This window comes from Pelmatolapia mariae, linkage group LG23 (genome assembly GCF_036321145.2).
Source record: "Pelmatolapia mariae isolate MD_Pm_ZW linkage group LG23, Pm_UMD_F_2, whole genome shotgun sequence".
NCBI classification, from domain to species: domain Eukaryota; kingdom Metazoa; phylum Chordata; class Actinopteri; order Cichliformes; family Cichlidae; genus Pelmatolapia; species Pelmatolapia mariae.
The window spans coordinates 33749421-33774931 of NC_086246.1; the positions used below are offsets into that span (position 1 = coordinate 33749421).

Here is a 25511-nt window from a genome sequence, read left to right on the forward strand (position 1 = left end):
CTTTTGACTAGTAGTCTGTGTGTGTGTTGTGTGTTTTGTAGCCTTCACTGTGGCCATAAGGTGGCATTACATGAGCTAGTTTAAATTTATATAGTGATCACTTGTTGACAGATATTTCAGGATAATAACTGCAGATAAGGTTTGGTGTACCGTATCTCCTTTTCTATATTTTGAAAATCACAATCTGGTCAAATATTAGTGGTGCTGGGGTCAGACTTGAATTTAACATCAATAAAGTTAAAATTTAGTAGAAAAAATTTATGAGTTGTATCTTTTGATTTGTGCTCCCTCTTAAACCTAAGTGAACCTGCATTTACGGCTCTATTTACAGAAGAAGACACATTGACACCACAACCAGAAAGATTTCCATTTTAGCGCACCGTAGCCACACCTCATAATAAACCAGCACTGCCCTCTGTGGTGTTATGTGCTCCCTTTGTTGCTGAGCAAGCTCCTAGCAAGGACCTGAGATGTACAAAAAAAAAAAGAAAACACAATACAAGCATAGATGCAGCTCTGAAGAGCTCTGGTGGCATCTTGTGGCTGGAAGTATGAACAGCACATGCTGAAAACACGGAACATGAGATGGGGATGGCACAATCTAAAAATCAAACAGTGCAGCAGTGATGAGTTGATACTGTGTTTGCAGAGAGGGCCTTCTCATTTTTCAGATTCTGGTACTGGGTGATTATAAACTTATCACCCAAAGTTAAACACCACACGCACCATTAGGTGGAAGGGTGGAGCTTTTCTGTGTTGATGTGGGAACATTAAGAAAGTGACTGATGACAGTGTAGGGAGCTCACTGCTTTAAGACAGCTAAACAATACAGCAAGAACTGTGCTATATGTATAACACTTTTAGCATAGTGCCCAAATAGAAATGGGCACTCTAACGCTTATATGATGTGAAGCTGGATAAGGTTAAGAAAACAGGTGATTTGTGCTGACATTTCACCAAATTGCTGTGGTTAAAAGTAAACACACTTTGCTAAACATCTACAGTCACTGTGCTTCTGCCAGCAGTGAAATCATCTGTAGATACCAGTGTGCCAGCTAATGCGTCTAAGCCAAAGTGCAACAGACCAACAATGTCTGACACATGACCTTGTGATGAACATTACATCATGTACAGTACTTTTGCCACCAGCTGATTTTTTTTTTGTTTGACTCATGTGAGTGGCTGTAAACTACAGCAAACTTGGTGAGCAAGTTAACAGACAGGCTGAAGCACAAACTTACTGGCTGCTCCATACCACACACTAATCCTTACAGTACTGTGCAAAAGTCTTGAGCCATCAATTAGTTCTTCATATATTGCTAGGGAAATGGGAAGTTGGTGGAGCAATTTATTGAAACATCCGCAAATATATATGAAATCAAAGTAAATGAGGCAAAAACTGAACAATTTGTGCGACCAGTTATTCTTCTACACAGACTGAACTCTTTTTTTTGTAATTTCTTCATGTGGTTATCCCTAGGTCCAGATAAGGGATGTGTGTGGGCTGTTTGACCAAGAAGGAGCGTGATGGAATGCGCTCCAGTATAGTACAGAGGAGACCGGGCACTTGCTGTGGCTGCCCCCAAACTTTGGAATACATTGCTTTTGCATATCAGATCCTCCCCAACACTGGATACTTTTAACAGTCGTCTAAAGACCCATTTTTATTCTCTGGCTTTTGATTCATCATGAGTTTGTTACTATTATTCTTTTTTTTATGATTTTATTCTCTTCTAAAACACTATTCTGTTTTATTTATGTTTATTGCCTCGCCCATTTTATTGTACAGTACTTTGGTCAACACCTGTTGTTTTAAGTGCTATATAAATACATTTGAACTTGAACTTCACAAAGTGTTCTCCAGGCGTCCTCATAGATATCCAAAGCTTTTCTTTGGATGGATGCCTTTTGTTTGATTCTCAGTCAAGACGATCCCACGCAACTTCAATAATGCTGAGGTCCGGGCTCTAAGGAGTCCAATTTCATGACTGATGATGTTTTTACTGCACTGGTACTGCGTTTGGGGTGATTGTCATGCTTTTAAAAAAAAAAAAAAAAAAAAAAAAAAAAGGACAACACTGGCAACAAAATAAAAGTCCGGCTCCTTTAAACCAAAACTATGTTTAAACGAGTGGTGGATCAAACCTGCACTGTACTGTATTAGATGTCTTACAATTCAGTTAAGAAAGCACCAAGAGCACACTTCACAGTTTTGCTTGTTAACTCAACACTTTCCTCGGAGAATAAAAACAGTGAACCCCTGAAAACAAGAAAGAACTATTTATTATTTTCCAGAATTCAAAAAGTGTACAAAAGTATGTTGGATAAGTACTAACATGTCCTTTTTTCTTTTTTTTAATGAAGTGCTCTGAGGTTGTTTATGAATGATCACTGTCGCCTGGTGTCCACGATTAAGCATCCCAAACTACAAACAAATGCAGATAAAGCGTCTCTGTAAAGCCTTTGGTCCCAATGGGAGCAGATGACCATGCCGTTTATGGAAGGGGATTTAGTTGTGGGAAGCCTCCTGCATGATGACTGAACACAGACTCAACAGCTGCAGGTACTCGTCTGCACCATCTGACAGACACTTACACACAACCTGAACCAGAGAAAAACAAACAGATCGAGTCATTAAAAAAGGATTTAACTTCTACATTTATTCCAACTTACTATTGTAGCTTCAAAAAAAACAGCACTGTATTATATGACTTACTGCCATCTTCTCTGTGATAGTCGACTTCTGCTTGTCACTCAGGTCCTGCTCTATGACACACTCATGAAGCTGTGTCAAGATCTGTGTGGCTGCGTAGCCTTCATCCACCATGTTCTGACAGAGAAGATGATTAAAGATTGATTGCCATACCTTTTATTTTGTGCTTAACTATCTATTTCAGGCTATTAGAAGAACACTTACCCTGACTGCTACCTCCAGTTTCTCAAATGTTCCTCTGAAGCAGATGTGGAGCAGGTTGTCAATCATCTTGTCAGGTACAACCTAACAGAGAGCAGAGGGAAGATCTCAGATGAGAAAGACATTCTAACTACAGTTAATAATCATTTCTTGCAGTCTACTGTGATACAAATGAAGTCCAGCTCACCCCTGCTATTTCAATGACAGCACAATCAGTGATTTCCTTGTCGACATTGAGGCGTGCAGCACTTTGCAAAAATGTGATGGCTTTCCGCAGGTCGCCTTCAGACACCCGCACCAATGCTGCTATACTCTGGATTAGGAAAGACAGTTATCAGACTCCACCAGCTGTGCAAAGAAAGCAGTTGCAGTTCTGCTATACCTCCACTCACATTTAAACTGCTTATACACTAAATGTTATGCAGCACATAGCAGTCACTCAAATCAGATTTTCTTTTCAACAGCGAATACATTTCTGACCATGGATGGATTACCACCTGGGAAAGGTGGGAACAGGACCAGGGATAGTGACAGTGGTGGAGGAACACCACCAGTATTACCAGACCAAACACAGTAAAATGAAAATGGAAACTGGCTGTGCCCTCGGACATCTGAATTACATTAGCCATTTTTTTAACATATCGTACAATTAAGAATATTCAACATTTCCTGCCTGTCACTGAGAACTCTTCTGCCTTGTGCTATTGTGCTTATGAAGGGAGCAGGCCACACGTACTCTTCACAAATGTAGAGAAGTCTGCAGTCATGATAATCCATCTATTTATGTTACAATCAAAATTTTAGGCAGGAACATTCCTGCCTAAAATTACCGCTATTCAAATGAATAGCGGTAATAAAAACTGAGAGAGCCCGACAGTGATCAGTGATTCTTTTTAGGGGCTTGTTGAGATTAAATAGAACAAGATACAAAGCATTAAAACATGCTAAAAACACAACAGCCTTATTAAACGCTGAGTCGTTTGGGCCCAGAAGCAGGATTCATCACGTCGTCACTTAAAGACCGGATAGCAGCACAATCATTTTCTTTTTTCCTACCTCTTTGGTGTACTTGAGGTTCTCCTTTTCGCATATCTCTAGTAGACGTTCTTCCTGGATCTGATTGGCTAGAGGTTTGAAACGAAACTTGGAACACCGAGAAGTCAGAGGCTCAATAATCCTAGAAAACACACAGACATACAAGCAGGGTTACAATAACTGTGTGTTAACTGCGTAATCTGTGTGTTTAATTGTTTCTGAGCAACAACCCACAGCGGACCTGCTGATATAGTTACAGATGAGACAAAACCGAGTTGTGCGAGACTCCTTCTCCATGGTCCGTCTGAGAGCAGCTTGAGCTGGCGCAGTCATGGAATCGGCCTCATCCAGTATGATGATCTTAAAAGGAGGACATGACTTCCCGCTGCAAATGTAGCAAAATAGTGAAAGTTTCAGCATTAGTTTGGACTTCACTGACAGAGACTTTGGCACTTTATTTCAATAATTATTCCAAAAGCTGTTCTGTCTGTAAACTGAGTTATCATGAGAGCACTGCTGGCACCACTGAAATGTGCTTTATGACGCACAGTCACTTTACCTTTATAGCCAAAAATATTTGCATGTTTTGAAGGAAAACTGTACATACAGGAATTTATTTCTTCAGTTTGTGATTGGCTCTACAATTAGAGGATGACGTCTGATGTATGCAGAGCTGAAAACAATCCCAGTTTGCCTTTTAATTCACATTTACCAATTTATCACTGTGAGTAACCTCAACCGGGTACAACAAAAAAACAAAATAAAAAATAAGTCTAGCTGTTTTCTTATTATCACAAACTAAAATGCTGACTCACTCTGGGCGTGTCCCGGCAACAGTGAGCTGAGCAAAGTTTTTGACTTTATCTCTGACGACCTGGATGCCTCTTTCATCTGAGGCATTGAGCTCCAGCACCCTCTGCCTGTACAGTTCTGGACTGAAAACAGAGACATGAGTCAAATATGAGCAGCAACAGTGCAAAGAAAAAAGGAGAGAGATCAACAAAGGTTTAAAAACTATGATGATGAAATGACTGATGTGAAATCTCTTATCAAATACCACACATAGAGTTTACCCACCCATAAAGTTCTCTGGCAGCAGCTAAGATGGTAGAGGTCTTTCCTGTTCCAGGAGGGCCATAGAAGAGCAAGTTGGGAAGCTGCAATTTAAACACAGATCCAATGATACTGTGCCTTTATGGCCTTGCAGAATGAGCACAAGTACAACCTGAATACAAAAATATTGGAAATAACCATATTTATACTGTATATCTGACAACACACTGCTACATTGTGACAAAGCAATCTGACACAAGTTCGAAAACATTCTTACGGTATACGTGGTACACGCACGAGAACAAAAACACACTCATCTCCCATCAGGTAATGGAAGTCTGCTGACTAAAGTTTTCTGTCAGATAAGGGAAATGTTTACTGTCCACTTCCACCCAAAACAACCCTCCACATTATGATCTTGAAAGGCTCTGTTCTGAATCAAAAGATTAAAGGGACCAAAAACCAGAGTATACGGCATTTTCATTGTTATCAAACCAAATGCAGTAATGCAGCGAGGCTATATAAAAAAACAACAACAACAACAACCAACTGTTACTTACATCTGCTCCTTCCAGAGACTTCTTCAACACTGCTACAACCTCCTCCTGAAAGGCCACCTCATCAACACACTTTGGCCTGCTGGAGTTCATTGAAGAAAGAGAAAAAAAACTGGTTTGAGTACCTTGCAAGCTTCAATATCAGCACAGGATACATATTATATATAGACTCCAGAGAACTGTGCAACAACAAAACAGAAGCACTTTTGACCGCATCACCGTGAAATATTTGTTCAATTTAAACATCTGAAAGTCAATAATATGACTCACTATCCATTACATTTCACATCGTCTTGCCTCTAAAATGACAAACATGACCTTATATCATATTTTAGGTGATAAGTGTGTGTTAAACAAAAGTTTCACAAAAATATGACTTTAGGTTCTTTTATTGTCATTAGTCAACATATCACAGAAGCACTGCTGAACGAAATTACAAAAAGAGAAGAACACAAAAAATTAAAAAGAAAAGATCACAAAGACAGAACCAGGTTAAAATACTGTAGTGTAACTATCTATTACACAATAACTGATAGAATAAAATATATTAGGATGATAGTGCACTGCATACGAATATTAAATAAATATATACATAATAAATAATACATTTGTGAAGTAATGGCAGTCAGTTAAAAGAAGTTTTGTGACAACAGAAATTGTCACAAAATTATATATGAGGACCAGAAATTCTTGTAAAGATGGGGAAGGAAAAAAAAAACGTATGTCCAACTGTTTTATTTGTAGCTCTGCGGTCACCCTGCAATGCACTTACATGCAAAATATGTGTTCCATGTTTGGGGGATTTAATAATCATCTTGAGTCAAGAGACAATCCTGAATTTCACTGTGACATCAAAAGATGAACAAAATGTAAAAATGAGACACATGACACTATTATTCATTATGCATTTTACAGATTAAACATTTCAGATTGTAAATCAACCCCAAGACTAAAAAACAAACAAACAAATGTTGAATTTTTATGGCAATACTGAACAGTCCCCCGGTTAAAAGGAGGTTAAAAGTTTTGCCCTGAAGGATTCTTGAGATTCCTGTAACTCTGTATAGTTAATCAGATGTAATGTACAGTGCACCTTTGTGGGTCATACTTACTATTTTTCTACCCAAGGAACAGCCTTGGCTTTCTTCTCTGCACTGGGTCCAGCCACTGCTTTATCTTTCTGAGGCCTGGCTGCCTGAACTGTTGCTCCTTTCAAAAAGGCTTGCATGACTCTTCTTTATTCTGTTAAAATGAACATACAAAATGTACGCACTACAATTATTATATCATAATTATACAGAGGTAGGTTGTAACAATATTTTGGAAACAAAGATCAAACAAATGTCCAGCACTGTGCTGAATTCCATCTTCCTGTACCATGATATCCACATGTAGCTGTTAATGCCTTGTTTAATCAAGCTAGTCTCATAAAAGTTGCAATATTCAAAGATAAGTCACCTAACAAGTAAACCATAACACGCCAGAATAATTGAAATCCAAATTATCAAGCCAATTATGATCTACCTTAGATACCTTAAACTTCTAAGGTAACTTTCAAGAAAATCAAAGCATCTTTAGCTCCACCTCCAGCTCAGGCTGCTGTCTTTTGTTAGTGTCACCACCCCCTAACCATTGATTACGGAGTAGTGTTGGAGCCAAAGTTAGAGAGAGGGCCAAGGCTGACAGAGTTTGGACAAGTGCAGAGACAGTGGATATCTAGGACAAAGGATGCTGAAAATGGAGCTGGCAGAAAGGAGGAAACAAGGAAGAACACAGAGAAGGTTCATTGACGTAGTGTGGGAGGACATGCAGAGTTGAAGTGACAGAGAAGGATGCTAGGAGTAGGGCGAGATGGAGGCACATTATCCACTGTGGCGACCCCTAAACAGTGCAGCCAAAAGAAGAAGAGGCACGCCTCAGAAAGTCTTGCAGACACATATATTTTAGACCCGGTATGCACAAGCATGAGTTAATAGATCATTTAAAGAATGGTTGAACGACTGGAGAAAAAGACATAACGATCATTTTCAACGTTAACGTCAAGCCTTATTTCATTCGCTGGACAGTAAACGTTAAAATTTGACATCATAACGTTGGGATGCAATAGCGGAACTTAAGAAATTTAACATCACAACAGACAGAACTGTGTTCGTTATGTAGCTCGCTAATGAGAAAGTGAAGTTAGTGGTTTACTTTGAACAGCAGAGATAGCTTGACCCAGACATCACTAGTGTGTAGCCCATGTTAGCTGCTGTTAGTAAACACTTAAAGAAAGTTTTCCACACTGTCTCCCTGAACATTAAATGCTAATGGCACATGCGGTCCTCTTTGGCACTGTTTTTAGCATTATAGCACAACTTATCATGGCAGCTAACGAGGCTAGGTGAATTAGCCACTGTGCTTACTATGAGCTAATAACATTAGCCCCGTTGTTAGCTCCAAAGGGCCACCTTGTGTCTTTTTTCATAAACATGAACCGCTTTTAGAAGTCTTACCTAACAATTCCAAGGTCGGAGTGAATGAATATCTAAAACTCCAGTACTAGTAATAATAATTCTGGCAGCTGGCTCGACCCCTGTCTGCTTAACTCCGTGTCTTCAACAGCGTCAGTGAGTCTTCCCGCGCTAGCGGCCGAAAACACTTCCGTCGACGTGTGTAACTTCCAATCATATGGTGCGGACGCCGCTTGTTTCCTTAGTCACGTCTCCTCCCATCCCTTTCTCCTTTTGGGGGAGAGGTGCTTTTTTGTCTCCTCTTCATTCTGTAGCCTTCATAATTTCCCGTTATTTTCGTTTGGTTTGTTAATACGCAATATTTCCGCTTATATTCTAAACTGTTAAAATTTAGACAAATAAACAAATAAATAATCTGATAGTTTATATTTAAACACTGTGTAGTCATGTTCATAAGAAATACAGGATTATGTGCTTTGTTTTGTCTGCCAGTTGATGGGCCATTGATCTTGGCTGTTTCTGTTGTACGGCCTGTGATTGCCTGCAGAGAGAAGATGAATGAGCTGCAAGAGCACAGATGTCTCTGGCTAATAGACAGTCCCAGGAGCATACAGGGCCATGGAGAGATGCTAGAGCCCCTTACATTGTTTGGTTCTGGCAAAATGTGGAGCTGGATTAGCAGAGTGGCTTTAGTAGCACCGAATGACTCTATGAAGTGAAAGCGTGAGTGATTTGTTTTGTTTGTGCTCTTGGTGATGATGATTAAATCAGAGTTATTTAATTTAACACTGTCTTTTTGATGGCTAAATATGTAGGGTTTTAAAAATGTTTTATGTTATTTTCCCACATATTCAACAAAAACAGAATATATATTATTTTTTTAATGTTTAATTTGATAATCATGGTGTGTTCCTGGGGCTCCACTCCTCTTACAGTCCAGCTCCAGGCACCAGGATTTCTCTCTTGGACCTATTAACCCCCACCCTCAGCCAGCTCTGTGTCTCTCCCTCCGCCCTGCAGGCAGGTGAAGCAGCCTTCTGATTCGTTTTCCCTCTGTGTGACTCAGCTTCTTTATGAGAGCAAATAGAGCATCATCAAAGCAGCAGCACCACTGATTTCCTGCCCATCAAGCTTGAGGAGTTTCCCTTTCAATGGAGTGGACTCAACTATCTCCCCTGGCTGTGGAGCATTCTGTCTTTTCCTAGGTTAGATGTGCTGTAAATATTTACTTTTGTTCTCTGAGGATTTCTCTGGCTTTCAGTTGGGGCTTGGAGCATCATGACAAGGAACGGTTGGCTCTATCAGTGTCTGGATGGCTGATCAATAATTGGATGTTTTTACTTACAAATTTTCTGAAAATTATTTTTTTTACTATTGGCACAGTTTTCTGACTGATAGGGTGACAAACAAATTGCCTCTTTTGTTTTCTTTCTGCTTGACTTGCTCTGGCTTTTATTGTTTAATTGCTTAACAGTTACCTATTGTTTTTTACTGAACACTGACTGGCAGATTATCTTGCTCACTGTTCAATTGACTAAGCTATTGTATTTTCTATTTTATCAACCCTAACTGGGATTTTTCTTTTTTTTGTTGTTATTTTATATGTGCCTTACTAGCAGCGTAGTTATTTTATATGTACACTTACTATTTAGCTAAGTGGCTGGGAGTGGCATCAACATTATCATTATCCCCAGGCTTTGTGGCTGTCTGTGAAGGTGATGAATGTGAGGAAGGACTTGGAATAAGAATATAAATAAGAATCAACATATACAAGGGGAAAAAAGGGAGACACAAATCTCAGGGGAGAAAATTGGATTAGGGGGCAAAAGCAGGGGAGACTGTCTGGGGTGGAGGGTGACGAGAGGAGGCGTGGCAGCAGAGAGAGAGAGTGAGACGAAGAGAGATCAAGAGAAGAGTGGATGCAACCCACACCCTGAGATGCTGTGCTGGCTGAGAGAGGACGAGATGTCGGTTCAGGAGCTGCTACAGAGGGTCGAGTGTGTCATCACTCATGTCGGTAAGTCATCGTATATCTTCTCAGTTTCCCCCCTTGTCTGTCTGTTCATGTTTCACTCTCAGGTAGATTAATTAGAATAAGAGGAGCGCATGTTTTAAACGGTATCCTCTCATGGGAAATTCTAAGGAGAGCCCACCTCTTGGAATATACCCTCGTTGTGCTGAAAGATCTTTATCTATAAATCTTTGACTTGTGATTAGGAAGCAGGGCAAATGAAATGGAGGCAGGGAATTTCCATCCTCTCATCAGGACCACTGAGTGAAGAGGGATGCAGAGCGATGGGCAAGAAGGAACATGGGGCAAAGAGTGTAGCAGAGAAGTCATTGGGTTCAGTTGTGATTTTCAGCAGCAATCAACATTTTTTAAATTGATCTTTCAATTCATTCTCAGTTTCACTGCCATACATTAACTGTTTCCTTTGATGTGAGTAAATATTTTCTGAGACCAGGATCTTAATTTCTTGTTTTAATATGAATAATGATGATACATATTCAGTCTTCCATTGATATTGTCCATTTAAGTTTCTGTCTTGTTACCTTTACTCTATCTGTTTTTTCATTGTGCCTTTTATTTCCATCTTTCCTCTTTGCCCTTCTCTCATAGTAATCACTGCTTTTCCATCCCGAGTTCGTCCTTTCTCTCCCCTCTGTGTGTCCTTCATTCTGCCTTCCATCCTGTTCAGTCCTCTCAAACCTTTTTTTCTCCTTGCTCTCCTCTCCTCATTCATCCATCATTTTTCATCCTCCTTCTCTCTAATTCCGCATCCGGGTTGTTTCTGGTGTGGAAGTAGGTTAATGTGCCACGCTGGAGACGGTTGCATTGCACAGTATTCTCCATTGCTGCACTGCCTGCACTGCACAGTAGCTAAGAGAATGATGGGTAGGGGGGCGGAGGGCAGCCTGTGAAGAGTGTTACTATGGAAACAGGCTCTGAATTAATTTACTGGAAATCATGCTCGCTCAGTATGTTGCCACCAGTGTTTGCAGCACAGATGATTCTGTAAAGGTGTTAATTTAACTGGATATTGTTATATTCTTCACCTGCTTTTAAAAGATTGCCTGTTATAGCCATTATATAATTAAGAAACTATTCATATTGGTCTCATGCTAACTTGATCGTAACTTAATTTTAAGTCTGCACTCTGAAGTTAATTGATTTACAGTAGTGTGACTTGTTTCAGTCCAAAAAAGAATGACATGAAACTACAATATGACTCTGTGAACTGATTTATGTCTGCACATCATGAATATACAGACCCAACCATCAATGATCTATGTATGTCTATGTAGCTACTTGAAAAATTAAAATCCAGCAGGTCAATTTGTCATGATTAACATTTGTGCATTATTATATTTCTTTCTAATACTTCAGTCCTTTCAGTTCAGTCTTAAAGTTATACAATACTGAATTTTCATAACTAATATTGGATGTCCAGTTAAAGGCCTTTCCTCTCTGTGATTGATGATTACAAGTAACCCTAACCCCACGTTTTAGAGGCAAATAAAAGGAATATATATTTTAAAAAAGAACAAAAACTGCATAGATTCTCTCCAAGTACTCCAGTTTCATCCTATGCATGTTGGTTAATCAGTGATCCTAAACTGACAAAAGTGTGAATGTGAGTGTGAATAATTGCCTGTCTATCCGTGTTAGCTTTGCGATGGATGACCAGTATCAGTGTGTGTCCAGTGAAAGCTCGGATGGGCTCCAGTCAAAGGCTGCAGTTTAACAGTCAGTTTTGCTTAAGAAGGTTCCTAACTGAGTGACGTGAAGCTGGAAGCATCTGTGTGGGAACGATAATAAGAGCTGGATGAATTCTCTAATTAAGTAAATGTGCTGCATTGCTTCATGTATGGTCCCCTTTAGCACTGGATACATTGAACCATCCTTTATGAAAGGTGAGAAAATATTGCTCTCCCATAATTCAAATATGCATTAAGAGGTCATGAAAACAAACTTTTAACATTACACTCAAGTAACACAGATTATCATGTAAATTACTGTAGTTTTTTCTTTTTCATACTGCAACTGCCTAATATGCATTTATACTTCTTTCAATAATTTGTTTAACTGACAGCTAAATGATCATTGTGCTACTTAACAAAATTACTTGGGAGATGCTGAAGCTTTAATAAAGGCAAAACTTAAAGTGAATCACCTCTTCAGTTGGAAGGGAAAGTATGAGTCGATGGCCGGGTGAGGCAATTTTTCCTAATACAGCATTTCACTGTTACGACTGGTAGGCTGCTATATTCCAGTGTTGCATAAAAAGCATGTTATCTAAGATGCACCTTTTTGGAATTCATCTACAGGACTTTGTAGTTTCACCACAGCAGACCCATGTTAACAGAATACACTGTCACCTTTTTAAGCATAAGTGCTGTTATATTTCCTGAGCACTGGATTTCAAAGTTACTATGAAATCGCCATCATTTCTATGACTTTATAATATTTCGCATCAGTGTCAAGTGAAAGTGATTACAAAAAATTGTTGGTGGTCATTTTTTTTCAATATTCAACCACAACCAAAAGCTACTAATGCAGAGAATCAGAAACGGAATGGATGACAACTTAATCTATAATTGTACTTAATTTCACAGTCTATTAAACACGGTCAAATGTGCTAACGAGTAGTTTTATAGGAACAGCATTTAAAAAGAAGCCCACTTTATAGAAACCTACACATTAATGTTGTTGCAGTACTTCAAGCATTCTCTCTTAATTAATTAAACACAACAACACATTGCTCATTCAGCAGCGGGGAGCTCATTTTTGTTCCTTCTTAAACCAGACCCAAGCCACAGCTTCAGACACTGATTAAATTACTATTTTAAATAAATGTTGACTTACACTGTAAATGTTTGCTATTTATATACCTTTGCACTTCATCATAAGCTTGCATCCTTTATGAGTATAAACAAAACAAACTATAACGGAACTTGATGATGTAATTCCACCTCTGCTTATTGCTATTAAAGGAATGACAGATCACTCTCTCTAATTTTCTGTACAGTCATTTTGAAGAGAGCTTGTTGGCTTTTCACCTTTGATATTGTGCAGGCAGCAGGAGGACGTGAAGCCTCGAATGGTGGAATGTAATTGATCAAAGATGGAATCAATTTTCCTTGGTGTGTGTGTTAGATCAGTAGAGACAGATCATGAGAATGTACTGTACCTCTGTTATAAGATGATACAGTTTGATATGAATTGGGTCTCAGCGCAAGCAGGAGCAGAGGAAGAGCCAAACAGTTTGAGGCAACAATTTCAAACCTTATTTCTAAACTGTTATCTGAACTGGTGATGTCATTATGAGCACATATAGGAGGTGACTAATGTTAGGTTAGTCGCGTTGTATATTAGCTTGTACACAATGCCGACCTGTTATGGATCTGTGATTCCTCTTCTCTGTTGAAGTCTTTTCTACATAACACAGAAAATGTAAATCTTATTGGCTGATTGTTGTACACAGCTATCTGTCACATGTCAAATAAATAAATTAAAAACATTTATTTAATCAAAAAACAGAGTTAGGTAAAGTCATTTGGGCACAGGTCTACCTCCAGATGTTTTGGGCTTGATTGAACTTGAAGAGACTATGGAGCAGACCCGGGACATGCTGAAGAGATTATGTCTTCTGAGTAGCTTCTTAATGCCTCGCTATGCCCCCTTAAAAAAGCTAGGTGGTCTGTAGTGCATGTATGAAAATTCCTATATATCATTTATGATATTGTATTGAGTTTATGGTGCTAGGTTAGATGCTTATCCTTACAGCTTGGAACTCAAATCATAATGTGTCATATATGTCGTTTGGTATAAGATACAACAGGGCAGTATTAGCAATATTGTTGCCCGGCTTTTTGCTTGCTGCATTGTATCTTTCTGGAGATTCATCTAACATCACACTACCAGTTTTCTGTGTTTGACAGCATTCACTCTTAGATGTCTTCAGAGGTCCGCTACTGAAATCTCAATTGCAGCCTATTGATAGCAGCTCAGGATTTGTAATATTATTCAGAGGCCTCCTGCCTGAAACCCCTGTCACCCACCCAAACTTCCAAACAGCGCCAACCTTTGTAGTGATGACGTTAGCACTGTATTCTCTCTGCTTCCTCTTCCTGTATATGATACAGGAGTGGAGGTGCAGTGGAGAGGCACACCATATCCTTTGGAAAGTGTCTTTCTTTCTGTCTGCTGGACAGAGGCCAGCTGAACGGTCCTGCTCCCAACAATAGAGCTGAACAATAGCACAGGAGAACTTTCACAGTTTGGCCTCATTTTTTTCACAGAACAATTTTTAAGAGGATAAATGCTGAGCAGGTCAAATGAGCCAAGGTCAAGTGGTCTGGTCACAATTTCAGTGTTGACTACAGGGCAGTCTCGTTGATACAACTACTGTTTTCCTTTTAGTTTTTCATTTTGAAAACTTCAGTTGGCTGTCAAGGTACTTGATAAATTTTGAAAGGTATTCCTGTAATCACAGTGTTCCTTGGAAATGCTCATCAGGACATGTGAATCATTTCATAGTTTCACTTTCAGTTTTTTGCAGTTAATCAGAAACGCTAACTGTTTTACTTTCCTTGAAAGTTCTGAAATCATTTCACCAATAACTTAACAGGAAAACACACCGAGTGAAAGCTTGTTTTTTATGCTAACAATAAAGTGCTAAAGAGAACAGAAAACAACATCTGTTCCTTTTCGATCTGGGACTGGTGGGAATGCCATGTTCATCAATTATTCAGATTGCTCTAGTGCCTGGCCTGAAACGTCAATGTGGAATGTGTGGAAATGTCCGTTTTGTGCATCCTGGACTGTCACTTTAAGATAGTTTGCTTGCGTCATTTCAAGTCTTTGGTGATTTTCTGGTTCCAGCAGGAGAAGGTCATTGTCACTGAGCTAGCCAAGGCCTGCAGTGACATAATCCATGATGTCAGTGGTTAGATCAGTAGTTGACCAAAAAAGAGACTTTTTTTAAATGGACCAGCAGCATAAAAGCTCTATTCTTTTTGTTGAAATAGTTTTGAAAAATTCAATTCCTACAGGCTGCTCTAACTGATATGCATGCAGCTCAACATTACCAACTTTCAAACACAGGTGGAGAAAGATTCAGGCTGATGCGTGAACTGTCTGAATGGAAATATAGGCTAGACTGTAACACCAGAGGTTTCTGAGAAAAGTCATTTTAAGAGTAAATTGTGTGAACTAGATGTTAAATAACACAGTAAGTGAGAAACTTGGGTACATTTTAGTGAAAATATTTCTCCTCCACAAACTGTCCAGTCACACAACACAAAAAGAACCAAGACAACTGATTTGCAATACCCCAGAACTTTTTTGTTGCGTGTCCTTTAATGAAGAGTCCTGTAGTCGTGTGGAAAGGACAAACATTTCTGAGAGGCTGAGGTCACTGACAGATATTGGCTGTAGTTGTCTTGGTCGCAGCTGATTAGCACTCAGTGATTTTTCTCATCTTCATGTGTGAAAAGAGACGCCCAATGGAATTAAACAGGTACAATTTAGTACAATAAAACCTCAAATACAAATAATGTGTCACGCCAAATTGCAGTAATGCATCCTCCTCAGTCACCTTAAATATTATATTTTCATGTATTTTTATATGGAATGAAAAGTTTTAACAAACAGAACAGATCAACATTTAACCTAAAAGAAGAAGTGTGACATACTGCCAAGACTATTGTCTGCAACGAACATTTATTATATATCACATACATTCTGTAACACACTTATTAAACTATTTGGACACACGCGCCACAGCCCTGACCCACTTTTTGGACATAATCCAACAGATGTGCATGTAAATATTCGCCATCTTAATATTTTATATCTTCTTAACATTTTACATTTTTAACTAAGAAATTAAAAGTATCCGAGAAGAGGTGGAGGGAAAACACTTATTGATGGATATCCAACATCATACAATTTTTTCTGTTCTGAATAATGTAGCCGATGCAACTAGAATAAATGCATCTTTGACTCTGAGTGTGACCAAAACCTGTCTAATTGTGCTGTTTTACATATATGATCAGTTCAAAGTCTAAAACTTTGTCTATAGATAGGGCGTGGCAGCCATCTCACACGCATCCATAGCCAGAACTAGTGAAGAAACAATGTGGAGAAGCCTTATAAATCATTTGAGAGGAGGGGGCATAAAAGAAGCAGGACAGGGGGGAAAGGAAAGCTGGGAGTAAACATGGAAGGATGCAGAGGGGAAGGGAAGTCCCTGCTGCCTGATGAGAGTATTGTTGAGGATATTTGTGTAAACTGTGGTAAGAACTGAGCAGCTAAGCCGGTCACAAGGCTGCCAGGAGAGGCTCAACCCCCCTCTTTGACGAAAACACGAACATCAGCACACATATATCCATACCTCTCTGCCGTCTCTTGCTACTCTTACACACAAAATGACAAGGACTGGTCCTGAAGTACTGAGGAAAACCAGACAGCCCTGAGGAGTGGACTGTAGTATCACCAGATCTTTGTATGTGTGTGTTGCTGTGGACATTGGACTGGATGTTGGTTTAGCGGTGTGGCTCAGCCCCTCCTGTACACTGTGTCACAGAAAGATCAGCAGCAACATGGGATCAGTAATATGTAAGTGACTGTCATATTGACTGTAGTGACTGTGTTATAGGTGTGTGTGCTATATAGCTTTGACTTAATCCGTACTCAGTAAAAGAGCTTTAAAGGGTCAAAGCCTATAATAATGCTGCTTCCTTAGTACCACCTTGTCAATGGTAGTGATGGAGATCCACACGAGTCTTTAGCGGTTTGTCAGGAGTGGGAGTGACATGGACCTGCAGCTTATTAATACTGTTATTTGTGGTAAAGTGTTAGTCTATTCCAATCTAGGTTAGTTTGAAATTACACTTACGTAGTGACTGTTCAAGTCCTTCAAAATGGGAAACTGCAAACTTATTGACATTATAGATCATTATTTTTAATATGTGATATATGTAATTTATGTGTGTGTAAGGTGTTTTTATTTTCTTGTCATTGATTTATGGGCATTATTATATTTAGATGCATTCAAGACCTCTTGCCATCACATTGCAATCAACTGGGAACTCTTTAACACTTTTTAATGAAAGTACTCAAACCTAGTGTCTTACCTGGTGGGGAAGTTTACAAATTTACAACAAAGGTTAGAGTGGTGGTGGAAGCACAACTGACAGGACTTTGTCTCATGTGTAAAAATGTTGCTCTAGATTTTAGTTTTGCTTTTATATGTCTTTTTCCATTTTAGTTGGTCTCTGGTTATTGTTGAACACCATATTTAAATTCACATGACTTTTGGTGCCAGTATGTGTCAAGTAGATAGACAGACCGGCTTGGCACATGTAGTACATTATTGTTGAGTGATTGGTTTGGGAACTGTGAGACTGTATGGTAGATGCTGCGTCAAGAATTTGTGTGCAACACAAGGAAGAAGCAACAATGTCACAGCTATGGGATTGTTATCATTGTCATTTCAAGTGTTCTTGACAAATCAAAAAGTATACAAATGATTGACAACATCTTAGAGGTTGACATGTATTTGATCTTATGAAATATAAAATACAAGCAGGTAAGCTACATTATTGTATATGCTAACATTTTTATACATGTTGGCTGCATGAACACAGTTTAACAAAGTGCAGACTTCTCAGTCTTTGCTTATTGTGACATGATAATAATAACACATGATAAACTAATGTAAAACACTGATTGTGAGACTGCATAGAGATGGAAGAGGGCAAAATAACTTAAATGGGCACCTGAATAATAATAGCTTATGCAGTGGTGAGGAGTTATTGAAAGAGTCCATTTAACTATAACAGAAGGTGCAGAAGCTCTATTTGAAAAATTAGCTGAAAAATATGTTTTCTTACTTGTTACAAAGATTATCTGAGGTCACTGGTGCTTCTGTGATTCTTGCTCAATCAACAGTCCTGTTATAAGCTTAAGAATTTGTTAGCAGAAGATTCCTCCTTAAGTCCAGTACCTAGAGCATCCACAAAGAAGGGCTAGATCAACTATTAAGGATGAAACAGGAAGCATGCATGGATATCACAGGCAGATACCCACAGAACGAACATAAAGTGTGTATCTTGGGCAGTAAAAGAGAGAACAAAGGGAACAGCAAGCCTCTCCAGGGGAATTAAAGGAGCTGACTGACATCAAGAGAACCAACATCAATTTTTCAAAAAGGCCAACAGAGATACTCGACTCATAACTGCACATGAAAAAGGTATTAAGGTTAAGGTCCTGTAGAATTTCAGTTTTTAGGCTGAAAAGAAAGAGTTCCAGATACAGCTGACTGACAAAGGACCAGTCATGACAGTCAGAGGAAAGGGTAACCTTAGTGAAAGCTAAAATCCTCACAGGCAGGTGTGACAGGATCTGTCATATGAAATTAAAATTTGAATTGACCATTGGACCTTAAAATACAAGATGAAATTCAAATTATTTGAGATGCAAATTTGTCATGTAATCTAAATACGCACCAAAAGCATTGCAGTTTTGCAAAAGAATTTGTCCTCAAAAACACACTACAAAAAAAAGAAATGCAGTTCACGTCTAGCAATGATGTGCTGGTCCTGGTGTTTCTACACAAGAAAAGGAAGAAACAGAGATTCTGGGTTCATCCAGTTCTCAACAGAAGGCAACAGCAGGGAGAATTTAATGGTTTAATCCAGGAGTTGAAGTTGAATCACAGCTGCTTTCATGCATTTGCAGGATGTTAGTCGGGCAGTTTGATCACTTGTTGGCAGAGTTGGGATCACATCTGAGGAGACAGAGAAATAATTTTACAGATAGATCCAGAGCAGCGTCGAGCTGTATATGTGAGATAAAACAATCTTATTTTACAATTTGCATATTTGATTGCATCACCACTAGATGATGCTCCAGCTGGTTAAATCTGTTTATTTGCATGTGAAAAATCTGAAAAACTGAGCTGAGAAATTATTTCATTTCAATCATTTCATTTGGTAATGAAGTGAGATGAGGTATTTAGAATGTCTCTCATTATTATGAATTCTCAAACAAAACAAACAAGCAAACAAACAAGCAAAAATGCCAACATTTAAAAAAGGTCTGTTTTTCTTTGATTCTGTACTCACAAACTAATTTCAGGTAATTCACTTGTCAGAAATAAAGCACCATACAGCAAACCTTCAAATGAGATGCTTACGGGATTTTAGCCACCTCCAAAAAAAAACTTCTTTTCTTTTATTTAATGCCTTGAAAAGTTACATGGGCTGATTTTTATCTGGGTAAAAACTATAAAAGATTAAGTACAGTGTGTACCTGAATAGAGTTCACTGCTGTAATCCACTTCTACGATAGCTTTAAATAAGACTTCAGCAGGTAGAGCTTTTTTCACCATATAAATAAGCTGTTTTCTCACATGCATTTCAGTTCAGAACTATTTTAGACATTTCAAGGCAGTGCTCTAAGTGTCAGAAGAAGTCAGGCATTACATGGTTTTTACTAAAAGTCTGTATAATGTCAGACGGAGCCTACGCAAGAATAGATCAGGTCATTCTGAGCTAGAGAATGTCTACACTCTACCTGGTGCCATCCCTCGCCTATACCAAGCAGCATATTTCCAGTAGAGAATACATGTGCGGATAATCCCCAGCTGTGTGTTGCATGTAAAAAAAGACTATTCTTGACAATGTCTCAAAATGATTCTCTTGACTTTATCATAGGTTGCTGATTGTGTTAAATAGGTTTGCAGTATTGTCACATTAGAGCAAGAGCACAGGTGTGACTGAAAATATTACACTTACATTTCATGTGGGTAAGCAGCCAGAATGCTGATGTTTTGCATACTGGCTCACTGGAAACAATACTGTATTTCTCCACAGTATCCTTTTTTATTTGTATTTTTGTTTTTTAATTATTTCACAAAATTACACAAAATCTCTCAAAATTGGGAGAGAAGTGTACAGGGTAGAAAAGAACCTCTAATAGAGTCTACATAGAGTGTAAACTCCCTCCTTCACAGCAGGTCTGTGATTGTAACAGGTGTGGGTGTATGCAAATGACCTGTAATAGGCTTTACCCTGTAGCAGAGATTATGACAGAGAGCCAGAAACAGACATAGACAGAAGTAGAGAGGTTAGAGGTATCTTGTGGGCTGTACAGGGACATGCAACAAACAGGTCCAGCAGCACTGCGGCATAGAAAACAAAAGTGTGTATTTGTGTGTGCAACAGACAGGAGAAGCATTAGACAAACATGGATCACCCCCCTGCTTCTCTTACAGAGCCAGTGGGGAGGCAGGACAGGTAGATACCATAGAAAAGAATATACATGCAGTATAGCCATGTAAGAGTCAGTTTATTCTGACTACAAACAGTATCTTGAGGAAGGCTGCTACATCAGACATTTGGATCTTGCTTTACAAGTTGTGGTAAATATGGATGCTTATGGACCTTATTCCACTGTACGGATCTCCATTGCTGAGATGGAATCTTACTACAGCTTCCTGGAGGTGTGTCAGGAGACTGAATCAGCCATACTAGGAAGTATGTAAATCCTCTATGCTTCATTACTTTCTTCTCTCAACCCTTTTAATATGTTACCTTTACACTACTATACAATTTTGGTTCAATACAAGCTTTGGAAGTGATTAGAAATTTGGGCACTATAGCACAAGCAAAATTACTTTGACAAGACAAGCAACAATGTAAAAGATGTTTTGACTGCAGCTTATAAAGAATGAATCTGTGTGTATGAGACAGCTGCCCAAAAGCAGCAGAAAACACAGGAATTCAGTTGCCGTTAGGTCCTAGTCAATAAAATCTTAATGTCTTTATTAATAACAAAAAATAATTTTACACTGTTATTGTTGCTGACTCATGTTGTAGTTGCTCATATCAATCCTTCTGCTATAACCTGCAAACAGATGTAAGCAACAAAAGCTTCAGATCCCATTGAAAGAAGAGCTTGTTTGTTGGCGTCAGCGGTTTTAGGAACCTTCCTATAGAACAGCTAATGTTAGCATACTAGCATGTTGGTAATTAGTTTCATTTAACTAATAAGGGTTAGTAAGTTTGTACAAAAAGAGAGAACTGTACTGAAAATATGGCTGATTGGAGTGTGTAAGCTTTGGTGCAATTTCTTAGTAAACTTTGTACAAATTAAAGTTCTAGTAGAAGAATCGATACTTTGCTGAAGTTATTTGATCATACTGGTGGTTTACTGTAACATCAACTTACATTCACATTGCCATATAACTACAGTAACCACAACAAAAAATTTTGATCAGGCTTAGACCTGCTGAACTCTAATCTTAATTTTCAGTCCTCTTTATAATTTAAGGATGCGTTCCTAAGGTTTTAACATGATAATAATCTCAATAAACCTTCAGGCACAAGACAATGATCTGCACCCCTGCTTACCCTTACTGATGTACTAAGTAACGCTAGAATCATTAAGGGGGGGCGGGGGTGTTCTATTGAGTACAAAGCTATAGGTGTTGCTAATCAAATTCTCTTTATTAATTGATCATTAGCAAGTGTGAACACCACTTTAAAAGCAGAGGTTTTGGCAGTTTGCAGGTCTGGAGCATTTATGTGTGTTTAAACAATGCCACTTTCCATATCAGCTGTCAAGCTGATAGTGGAGGGGTGATAATTTGTGCTTGTTTGCGTATGCAGGAACTGGCTACCTTGCAATCATTGTGTTGACCATGAACTAGAAACTAGAACTTTTAGATTAGCCATTTTTATATTTTGCTTGTTTTACGTTATTGTATTTTGCACAACTCTGTTGCTTGTGAAGCTCGCACACAAGAATTTCACTCACATGTACTGTACCAGTGTACCTGCACATGTGATGTGACAATAAAAGTGATTTGATTTGATTTGATTTGAACTGTACAAACTATAAGTACTCTAGAGTCAAATATGAGGCCTTTTTTCTGACAATATAAGCTTGGCTGAAATTGGGTCATGCATCAGGACAGTGATTTCAAGCACAAAGAAAAAAATAAATCAAGATTTTAGAATGGTCTTGTGAAAGTCTACACTTCAATCAGATGACCCTTAAGGGAGCTGTGCTTAAATGAATACCTGCAAACCTCAAATAACCGAAGCAACAGTATAAAGCAGAGTGGGTCAAAAATCATTTAAAATTATGTAAATCATAAAGAAAACAATTGCTTCAGGTTATGATCCTAAAAGTGGTTCTATGTGAATTATTGGGTCTCATATTTTCACCAGACTGTGTAGAGTCCTCTATGCCTCTAATGAATGGGGCCTTCTAACCTATTCAAACGTGACAGTGTGCAGTAGTGTTCACAGTTTTAACACCCCCTTTGAGAACAGCAGGTGAAAAAGATGTATCTAAGGAAAATTTTACTTTTCTGATGAAACAATTTGACATTGATTAAAGCAGCACCAAATGAACTTCGATTGAGGATTTTTAATTCAAATTATCATGCAAAATATATAAAAAGTGATGAATAGTACAATACACAAACAAAAAGTGAACAGAGGTGTTAACATCCAACAAAGAGTGAGAACAACAAGTAAACTTAACCTTTAATATGTAAATGACCATCATCGTCGTAATCCTAATAGCAATGAAAATAATAACAGTGTACAAGAAAAATCCAGTACATCATTTTCAGCTAATACGAGTTCCCTAATTGAAAAAAATATGCAGATGAATGCACAAACCAAGAAAAAAGCTTTATAGTTTCATTTGGATGAAGTGTTGTGGCTGAAGAGTTCATCGTTCTGTTGTTAGAATACATGCAGGTTCTTTTATCTTTGTCTAATATCCTTGCTTATATGGCACAGAAAGAAAGAAATGAACTCCAGTATCTATTGTTCTTTTGGTTGCCATTAGTCTTCCTATGCAGATTTTTTTGGACCTTATCACAGAGATATTAAGAAACAGTTTCTGCCTTTCCAGTTTATTAGGGTTTTTTTCTTTGCTTTCTGCCAAGGCAACCAATATGAGGTCTTTACATTTTCAAGCTGGTCATTTAAATTGATTTTTGAATGATAGGAAGCATGTTTGTTCATGCAGAACTCTTTAACATCGGCTTTAACATCCTATTTGTTATGTAATAGTAACCAGAGGTCTTTATGTGGCATAAGGTTTTAGTGTCATTGGTTGAAACCTGTGATTTACAGTAGCAACAGAGATGTTTCTGTGCTCCCATTACTCAACATATGTGCTGACTGGTGGACAAACATCAGAGTGCTTTGTTTTGTCAGTCGCTGTCAAGTCCAAGATCAAGACCAAGCATGCTCATATTTATGGCAACAACAACAAAGATGACTACATACCATATACGTATAGAAGTGCACACGTTGCAAGATGCCCCAGTGTTCAGGGTTAAAAACAGGATCAGGCTTGTGACTCATTATTAGCAGTCCACATTTCATGAGGTGATAATGATATTCATTGGGATAATGTATGTGTGTGTCAGAGAATGAGAAACAGAGAAGTGTTATCAGCGGATCTGTCACTGGACATCCTCTGATTGTTTTCTTGTGCTGACGCCTTCTTCCTGAGAACCAATAGGAAGCCCCCCCTTCACCTAGACCTTGAGGAACAACAACCCAAAAATAACACAGGCTCCGCATCATAATTGTGTATTTGTGTTTGTATATGAAAAAAGCATCTGTTTTGTGTGCTCCCTGTATCTGGGATTGACAGAGATCAAAGAGAGATAGGAAGCTGTCTTAAGACAGTGTTTGATAAACTTCTGCATGTTTTCACATGTGATACAAATTCTTACAAATAATATGTTTTTCATCAAAGAAGTGCAGGTATATTAAAATTAGTGTGTTGCATATTCACTGTTTGGCAAACATTTTAAATTGGAAACCACTATAAAGTCTGTAATGAGCAGATCTTCACAAATTAATGCGGTTACAGCATGAACTTAAAAAAGCAGGGGCACCCCACTACTTCCACTTAAAAACGGTAGCTGCGAGTATAATGTGGGTCTACTCGAAACACACTGAACTCATTCATGAGACCGCTGTTATCCTGCTTCATGCTGTTAATAGAGACTCTAGTCTATATAACATTCCCGGTTCACATCACTGCTAAGAAATACACAATTTAACATCATGCAATTACCAGATAAAATCCAGGTTTCATCTTCACCTCTCTGTCTTTCCATTGTCTTGATCACCATGTGTGCATCATTTTTCTCTGCTTGTCCCGTCACAGATACTCTTTTTTGTCCTGTTGCCTAAAAAACATTTAAACATTGCATCAGTAAATTAAAATTAAAGTCCTGGGACACATAATAACAGTACAGTAAATATTCTACTTGGCTGGAAAGAAATATTTCCCTTTGCTTATGGTTAGTCTGATATATTGATTGTTGCAAAGCAAGTTTTTATGCAATTTCTTCCCCTTTTTGAGCAAATTAACTGTACTTTAATCATAGACTATATATAAAAGATGACTATAACAATTCAGTCACTGATTGGTTTGTGGAGTGTCAATTTTTTAACTTTGATACTTTCATGTGTACAGTATATATTTAAATGCGTGCAACATAAGGGATTTAAATATTGTGATCTTTTGGGACTGACTTACATTTGGACTCAACCCCAAGTGCGCATTTCCAAAATAGCAGTGTTTGGCACATCATTACTGACAGTGTTGGGAAGGTTACTTTTAAAATGTATTCCACTACAGATTACAGAATACATGCTCCAAAATGTATTTTGTAACGTATTCCGTTACGTTACTCAATGAGAGTAACGTATTCTGAATACTTTAGATTACTTAATATATTATCATGCTTTTTACAACTACATGAATGTACTATTGCTGTGTGATTTATTACTTTCACTGAAGGTTATTCGCCATACCAATACCAACTAGATTTTTAATTCGTAATATAAAATGAGTAACAGTAGGGTGGACATTAGGTAAGGCTGCACTTTTTGCAGCAATCTCATATAGAAAACTAACTAAACAGGTCCGCGGCTCCGAACCGTAGTAAAGGGTTCTGTGTCGGCTCATAGCCGAAAACTAGCTTTACTTTGTTGTCAACTTTGCTAGCGAGAGACAGAGAGATACGTTGAAAGGCTACTTCAACAGAACTTATTGTTTCGGAGGAAAACACAAACACAGTGCACAGTTGAGTCTTAATAGCTTACTTACAACTGGGCTCGTCAGGCACTGTTTTTGGCTGCAGTGGTAATTATTATATTTACATGCTTCCATCTCCCGTTTCTTCTCAGTGACAACTCGTACTTTTCGACTCTTTTTCTCCCTCCCTCGCGCTCACAGACACATAACGAGTATGGCAGTCCATTCTCCCTGCAGCACGGACTACACTGCCCATGATGCTACATTCTTTAGGGCTATGCCTGTAACACTCTGCCTTCATATTAAATAATTTTTGTGAATACTTTTTAAAAATGTTTCTTCACGTCATTATGTGGGCCGCAAGTAGGGGTGACATGGGCCACGAGATTGAGACACAGACATTAGAG

The 25511-nt window shown here is 38.4% G+C and overlaps 2 protein-coding genes across 8 annotated transcripts in view; one reads left to right on the forward strand and one right to left on the reverse strand.

Annotated features, from left to right (window-relative positions):
* Positions 1–2294: 2294 nt before the first annotated feature.
* rfc4 (replication factor C (activator 1) 4) lies at positions 2295–8191 on the reverse strand. The gene is made up of 11 exons (XM_063466849.1): positions 8055–8191; positions 6672–6801; positions 5563–5641; positions 5027–5106; positions 4765–4884; positions 4191–4334; positions 3971–4091; positions 3102–3227; positions 2918–2998; positions 2717–2830; positions 2295–2602 (listed from the first exon to the last, which is right to left on the reverse strand). The coding sequence occupies exons 2-11, from the start codon at positions 6785–6787 to the stop codon at positions 2510–2512; spliced, it is 1074 nt and encodes a 357-aa protein (XP_063322919.1). The 5' UTR covers positions 6788–6801; positions 8055–8191; the 3' UTR covers positions 2295–2509.
* Positions 8192–9935: 1744 nt separating this feature from the next.
* The window catches only part of mcf2l2 (MCF.2 cell line derived transforming sequence-like 2), a 104179-nt gene continuing 88603 nt past the window's right edge, over positions 9936–25511 (forward strand). For 5 of the 7 annotated variants that reach the window (XM_063467760.1, XM_063467766.1, XM_063467765.1 and 2 more), the window contains exon 1: positions 20128–20558. In XM_063467760.1, the coding sequence (XP_063323830.1) occupies positions 20450–20558 (109 nt within the window). In that variant the 5' untranslated portion in view covers positions 20128–20449. Of the gene's footprint in view, positions 10030–16380; positions 16636–20127; positions 20559–25511 lie in introns of those variants that run through there. The other 2 variants (XM_063467762.1, XM_063467764.1) reach the window with 2 other exon arrangements.